Here is a 7,432-nt window from a genome sequence, read left to right as displayed (position 1 = left end):
GGGATGCTCCGAAGGCGGCGGCGGCCACCTCCGCCGGACCAATGGCGAGGCGGCGTCTTGGCGGCGGATGGTCGCGGGAGGCGGCGGGGGCCTAAGATGGCGGCGGCGGCGGCGGCGGCGGCGCCGGGGGCGGAGGGGCCGGGGCCGGGCCCGGGCCGCGCTCCCGAGGAGGAGCTGCCCCCGCTGGACCCCGCCGAGGCCCGGAGCCGCCTGGAGCGCAGCGAACGCCAGTTCCGGAACCGCCGCAAGGTGCTGATCAGGGGGCTGCCGCCGGACGTCAGCAACCAGGTAACGGGAACGGGAACGGTTTGGGGCTGAGGAGGGGGAATTGGGACGGGAACCGGGGGGTAACGGGGGCTGGGAATGGGAACGGGGCCGGGACCGGGGGGTAACGGGGACCGGGGGGGGGACACGGGGCCGGTAGCGGGACCAGGGGGTAATGGGGGCTGGGAACGGGAACGGGAACGGGGCCGGTTTGGGGCTGAGGAGGGGGGATTGGGGCCGGGAATGGGGGGTAACGGGGGTTAATAGGGGGTGATGGGGACCGGGGGGGACACACGGGGCCGGTTTGGGGCTGGGGAGGGGGAACCGGGGCCGGTAACGGGACCGGGGGGGTAATGGGGGCTGGGATCGGCCGGGAACGGGGTTGGAACCGGGAAGAATGAGGGGTAACGGGGACTGGGATCAGTTTGGGGCTGAGGAGAGGGAACTGGGATCAGTACCGGGGGGTACCGGGGGCTGGGAACGGGACCGGGGCTGGTTTGGGGCTGAGGAGGGGGAATTGGGGCTGGGACTGGAAAGTAATGGGGGTGTAGCGGGAAGCGGGATGGAGACTGAAATTGGGGCCTGATGGGGAGAAACTGGGACCTTACGGGGCGAAATTGGGGCCCAATGATGCAAAACTGGGACCCGCTGATGCAAAATTGGGGTCTGATGGTGTGAAACTGGGGCCAGACGGAGCAAATTTGGGGCCAGATGGAGCAAAACTGGGGTCTGATAGTGCTGCAAGAGCGCCTCACCTCCAAATCCTCCCATCCCCATGCGTGGGGAGAGGGAAAGGGCTGGGGATATCACCCCTGGAGCATCCCGCTGACCTCTGCCCCTCTCCCTGCTTCTTTTTTTTTTCACTTTTTTTTCACTTTTTTTCATTTTTTTTTCATTTTTTTCTTTTTTTTAGGAAGTCCACGAGCTGCTGAGCGACTACGAGCTGAAGTACTGCTTCGTGGACAAGTACAAGGGCACCGGTGAGCGCGCTGCCCCCGCTGCCACCACCCCCTCGCGCCCCTGCCTCTGGTCTCCTCCTTCAGCAGCCCCCTCGGACCCGATTTAGGCAGCGCCCAAACTCAGCAGGCAGAAAAAAAAATCAGCAAGCCGCGGGGCTTCGAGCTTTGGGACACGTTGTAGGGGCAGCACGGGGGTTGTGGGCGCTTCTCCTGCTCGCCACCGACCCCAGGGCAAAACCCAAAGTCCCTGGTGGGCAGGAGGAGCTGCCTGGGTGCTTCCCCGAGGTGCTAGCAGGGATTTGGGGAGTGGAATTCGGCTGGGGTGAACCCGTGGTGCTGCTAGAGGGTGGCCTGGGTGCTTTTTTGGGGCTCTGCTGCCTCCTGGAGCACGCAAGTGTGGTGTTTTCTGCAGGTTTGGGGGAATTAATGGGGTTTTTGGGGGCACAAATCGCCCCGAGGCTGCTGGAGGCGATCGCCCCGCGCTGCTGCGGCCTCGCTTCGAGTGCTGGGTGCGGTTCTGGGCACTGCGGGGCAAAAAAAGGTGTAAAAAAGTGTTAGAAAGGGTCCAGAGGAGGGCAACGAGGATGGTCAAGGGTCTAGAGGGTGTAAACTTGGATATTCTGTGATCCTTACGGGATTCCAGTCCAACTTGAGATGTTCTCTGATTCTCTGATCCTTATGGGGTCCCTTCTGACTCAGGATATTATCTGATTCTCTGATCCTTTTGGGATCCCTTCCAACTCGGGATATTCTCTGATTCTATGATCCTATGATACTTATGGGGTGCCTTCTGACCTGGGATGTTCTGTGATTCTCTGATCCTTACAGGGTCCCTTCTGACTCAGGATATTCTCTAATTTTATGATTCTCTGATTTTGTCATCCTTACGGGGTCGCTTCCAACTCAGGATATTCTCTGATCTTTACGAGGTCCCTCCCAACTTGGGATATTCTCTAATTCTCTGACTCTCTGATCCTTACAGGGTCCCTTCCAACTTGGAACATTCTCTAATTCTATGATTCTGTGATCCTTAGATCCTTATGGGGTCCATTCTGACTCAGGATATTCTCTAATTCTATGATTCTCTGACCCTTACGGGGTCCCTCCTTACTCGGGATATTCTGTGATGCTTATGGGGTCCCTTCCAACTCGGGATATTCTCTCATTCTCTGACTCTCTGACCCTTACGGGGTCCCTCCTTACTTGCAATATTCTCTGATCCTTACGGGGTCCCTTCCAACTCAGAATATTCTCTAATTCTCTGATTCTGTGATCCTTAGATCTTTATGGGGTCCCTCCCGACTCGGCATATTCTCTCATTCTCTGATTTCCCCGACCCTTACGGGCTCCCTCCTTCCTCGGGCTGCTCCCTCCCTCCCTGACTCCATCCCCGCTCGCCTCCCGCAGCCTTCGTCACGCTGCTGAACGGCGAGCAAGCCGAGTCGGCCATCCGACAGTTCCACCTCAGCAAACTCCGCGACAAAGAGCTCTCGGTGCAGCTGCAACCCCCGGACGCCCTGCTCTGCATCGCCAACCTCCCCCAGCTCTACAGCCAGCAGCAATTCGAGGAGCTGGTGCGGCCCTTCGGCAACCTGGAGCGCTGCTTCCTCGTCTACAGCCAGAAGACGGGGCACTCCAAGGGCTACGGCTTCGTGGAGTACATGAAAAAGGATTCGGCGGCCCGGGCCAAGTCGGATCTTTTGGGGAGGCAGCTGGGGACGCGGGCGCTCTACGTGCACTGGAGCGACGGGGCGCAGCTGACGGCCGAGCTGCTGCACTCGCGCTGCCTCTGCGTGGACAAGCTGCCCCACAACTACGGGGACCTGGAGGAGCTGCGCAGGGTTTTCTCGGCCCTCCGGCCCCCCACGTTCTGCCAGGTGGGGTTGGGAAGAGGTTTGGGGGGAGAGGAGGGGGGTTTGGGGGATTTTGGGGGGTTTTGGAGGGGTTTCAGGGGGCTGTGGGTGGGGTTAGGGGGGATTTTGGTGTGGTTTGGAGGGGGTTCGGGGGATTTGGGGGGATTTTGGGGGGCGACAGGTGGGTGTTGGGGGGATTTTGGTGCGTTTTGGAGGGGGTCGTGGGGCTTTTTGGGGGGTTTTGGGGGGATGGGGGTGGGAGTTGGGGGGATTTTGGTGCGTTTGGAGGGGGTTTCGGGGGATTTGGGGGGACTTTGGGGGGAGAGGGGGAGGTTAGGGGGGATTTTGGGGCGTTTTGGAGGGGTTTCGGGGGGCTGTGGGGGGGTGTTGGGGGGATTTTGGTGCGGTTTGGAGGGGGTTCGGGGGATTTGGGGGGATTTTGGGGGGCGACAGGTGGGTGTTGGGATTTTGGTGCGTTTTGGAGGAGGTTGAGGGATTTTGGGGGGCTGGGGGTGGGTGTTGGGGGGATTTTGGTGTGTTTGGAGGGGTTTCAAGGGGCTGCGGGTGGGGTTAGGGGGATTTTGGTGCATTTGGAGGGGGTTTGGGGGATTTGGGGGGACTTTGGGGGGCCGGGGGTGGGTGTTGGGGGGATTTTGGTGCGTTTGGAGGGGCTTTGGGGCTTTGGGGGGTTTTTGGAGGGAGAAGAGGGAGGTTAGGGGGGATTTTGGGGCGTTTTGGAGGGGGTTTGGGGGATTTGGGGGGATTTTGGGGGGCTGGGGGTGGGTGTTGGGGGGATTTTGGTGGATTTTGGAGGGGGTTGTGGTGTTTGGGGGGGCTTTAGGGAGCTGGAGTTGGGTGTTGGGGGGATTTTGAAGCATTTGGAGGCATTTGGGAGGGGGTTTGGGTGGCTTTTGGGGGGCTGGGGGTGGATTTGGGTGGGGATTAGTGGGATTAGGAGCACTGGCGTTGGGTTTCGGGTGGGATTGGGGGGCCGGGGGTGGGAGTTGGGGCGATTTCGGTGCATTTTGAGGGGTTTTGTTGTGTGGGTGGGTGGCTTTTGAGTGACAGGGGTGGGTTTTGGGGGGGGATTGCTCATTTTTGAGGGACCAGGTTTGGCTTTGGGTAGCTTTTGAGGACCCCGAGGTGGCTTTGGGGGTCTCAGGACACCTTTTAGAGGCGCAGCATCACCCCGCCTCTCTCTTCACCCCTTCCCCTCGCCCTAAACCCCTTTCTCCTGTTGTTTTTTCGCCCCCCCCAGCTGGCTTACGGGCAGGACGGGCAGCTGAAAGGCTTCGCCGTGCTGGAATACGAATCGGCCGAGGTGGCCGAGATGGTGCAGCGAGCCACGGACGGCTTGCTGCTGGCCGGGAACCACGTCCGCGTCTCCTTCTGCGCCCCCGGCCCCCCCGGCCGCAGCATGCTGGCCGCCCTCATCGCTGCCCAAGCCACGGTGAGGGGCTCCAAACCCCCCCAGCACGATTAATTCCCCTTAAATCTCTCTCCTGAGCTCCGTCCTCGCCCGTCCCCTCTCCGTGCGCCCGCGCCGGCGGCTGATTTAATCCCTGCGTGGCCGAAGACGCCGCTGGGAGCCGTCGGTCGCCTCCTCCCCACCCTAAAAAAAATAATTTGGGAGCTGGCGGTGCTGGTCCTGGTGGTGTGGGGGTGAAATCGGGCTGCTGTGGCTTCAGCCTGCCTGCTCCTGACTCGCTGCTTTTCTTTTTCAAGGCTCTGAACCGGGGGAAGGGGCTCCTCCCCGAACCCAACATCCTCCAGATCCTCAACAGCCTGGGCAACCCCGCTTCTCTCCAGCTGCTGCTCAACCCCCTGCTCCACGGGGCCGTCGGAGGAAAACAGGGTAAGGCCCCGAGCCCTCCAGCAGCTCGGGGCGGCCTCGGGGGGCGTTTGTTTTTGGGGCTCACCCCGCTTCGTTTTCCCCCCCAAAAAAAAAAGGAATCCTCGGCGCCGCTCCGTCCCTGCCGCTGGTCGCCAACCCGGCGCTCTCCACCGCCCTGCTCCAGCTGGCGCTGCAGAACCAGCCCCAGGCGCAGCAGGTGGGAGTTTTGTAGGGTCAATAGGGTCGGAAAAGGGCTTCCAGGAGGTTTTAAGGAGCTGTGGGATTGCAGCCGGCCTCCCCGTGGGGAGCTCTGAAACGCGACCGCGTCCCTTTGGGCACGTTTCTCGTGGCGCACGAGCTCCCCGGCGGCTCCCGGTGCCTATCCAAAGCCCCGAGCCCCCCCACGAAGCCCCCTCGCACCCCATAAATCCCCCTCGCGCCCCACAAAGCCCCCTCGAGCCCCGCAAAACCCCCCCCCTCCTTCCCCTCCCTCCCTGTTTTTGCAGAAACCGGGCATTTTGGGCGACTCCCCGCTGGGCTCCCTGCCCCACGGCGCCTTGGGTTTGGCGGCGGCGGCGCCCACGCAGCCCCCGGGCCAGCTCCTGGGGGAGCTCCCAGCAGGTAAAATCCCCTTGGGGACACCAGGACGCGTCCCCTCGGGCACCAAACCCCCCGTACCGATGGGTGACAACACTCCGGGGACGATGGGGGGGGGTTTTGGTGCCCCCCGGTGCCCTCCCCTTAATTTTTCTCTCCCCGCAGGCGGCCCCCTGCCCGGCGACATGGCCCAGGGTCACGTCAAATCGCCCATTTTACCCTCCGGGAACGTGGCCCTGGCTCCTTTCCTCAACCCGGTGGGGGCCGAACGCGACGGTTCGGTGCTGGGGGGGGGGGCGGCGCAGGTGCCCCCCAACCCTGCCCCCCCGGCCCTGCAGGGTCTCAGCACCTCCCTGCTGGGCTCCGTCATCAGCGGCCTCCAAAAACCAAAGCAGGGCGGCGACAGCGGGCCCCCAACCTCCGGGGTATGGGATGGGGGGGGGTTTTTGGGGGTCTTTAGGGCCCCCCCCGCGTGTTGTTTCCCCCCTCACCCCGCTTTTTTTTCCAGGTTTCGCTGCTGGGGGAGCCCCCAAAAGACTTCAAGATCCCCCTCAACCCCTACCTGAACCTGCAGAGCCTCCTGCCGCCCAACAGCCTCGGAGGTTTGGGGGGGAGCGGGGGGGGGTCCCAAAACCTTTCCCTACAGCTTTTAGGATGCCCGAGGCGATCCTGGGGGCTACGAATTTCCCCCCCCCGTTTTTTTTTCCCCCTCTCCTAGGTGCTGCCAACAAAGCTTTCGCCCTCAAAGCCGGGGTCCTGGGCAGCGTCCCCACCGCCCGCCGCTCCCCGTCCTCCCTCGCCGACCCCCTGCTCCCCTCCCCGGGGCTGGCGGCCGAGGGCTTCGCCTTTGACTACCAGCCCGTAAGTTTGGGGGCGCCCCCCCCCCTTTATTTACACCCCCCCCTTAACCCTACAAACGGCTGCACCCCCCCCTTTTAACTCCCCTCCTTTTATCCGGGAAGGATTTGGGGTCGCGCATCTTCCCCCAGACCCGGGAGCACGCCGGGCCCCTCCTGGGCAGCTTCGGGCATGGTAGACACAAGGTAACCCCCCCCCAGACCCCAAAATCCGCCCCCCCCAACCCCAAAATCTGCCCCCCAATCCCCAAAATCCCCCCCAACCCCAAAATGTCCTGCCCCCCAACCCCAAATCCCTTCACTTCAACTCCCAAAATCCCTCCCCTCAACCCCCCAAATCGGCCTCTGACCCCAAAATCCCAACCCCAAAATCCCCCCAACCTCAAAATCCGTCCCCCAACCGCAAAATCTCCCCCCAACCCCAAAATCCCCCCAAAATCCACCCCCGACCCCAAAATCCGCCCCCTGAACCCCAAAATCCCCCTCACCAAACCCCCAAATCCACCCCCCAACCCCAATATCCCCCTACCAACCACCAAAATCTGCCCCCCCAACCCCAAAATCTCCCCCCCTCAACCCCAAAATCTGTCCCCCAACCCCAAAATCCCCCCACTGAACCCCAAAATCTCCGCCCCCAACCCCAATATCCCCCTACCAACCACCAAAATCTCCCCCCCAACCCCAAAATCTCCCCCCCTCAATCCCCAAATCCCCCCCAACCCCAAAATCCCAACCCCCAAATCCGCCCCCCCATCCCCAAAATCCTCCCCCAACCCCCAAATCCCCCCCAACCCCAAAATCTGCCCCCAAATCGCCCCCCGACCCCCAAATCTCCCCCTCAACCCCAAAATTCCACCCCAAAATCCCAACCCCCAAATCTGCCCCCCCATCCCCAAAATCCGCCCCCCTCAACCCCAAAATCCAACTCCAAAATCTCCCCCCCAACCCCAAAATCCCCCCAAACCCCAAAATCCCAACCCCAAAATTGCCCCCCCACCCCAAAATCTGCCCCTAAATCGCCCCCCGACCCCAAAATCTCACCCCAAAATCCCCCCCGGTGTTCTCACC

General features: G+C 62.1%; 1 protein-coding gene across 1 annotated transcript; it reads left to right on the top strand.

The window, feature by feature from the left end:
- RAVER1 (ribonucleoprotein, PTB binding 1) lies at positions 1-6,599 on the top strand (the record flags this gene model as incomplete). The annotated part of the gene is made up of 11 exons (XM_082785244.1): positions 1-288; positions 1,178-1,244; positions 2,631-3,100; positions 4,335-4,526; positions 4,802-4,931; positions 5,027-5,127; positions 5,417-5,531; positions 5,673-5,932; positions 6,016-6,109; positions 6,226-6,368; positions 6,470-6,599. Coding segments are annotated over exons 1-11 (1,987 nt in total), but the record flags the coding sequence as incomplete, so codon positions are not given.
- Positions 6,600-7,432: the final 833 nt, after the last annotated feature.

The sequence above is a fragment of the Aythya marila genome (genome assembly GCF_965140915.1).
Source record: "Aythya marila genome assembly, contig: HAP1_HAP1_SCAFFOLD_54, whole genome shotgun sequence".
Taxonomy (NCBI): Eukaryota; Metazoa; Chordata; class Aves; order Anseriformes; family Anatidae; genus Aythya; species Aythya marila.
Note: the sequence above shows the minus strand (reverse complement) of the source record. Positions and strands in the feature narration are given on the sequence as shown.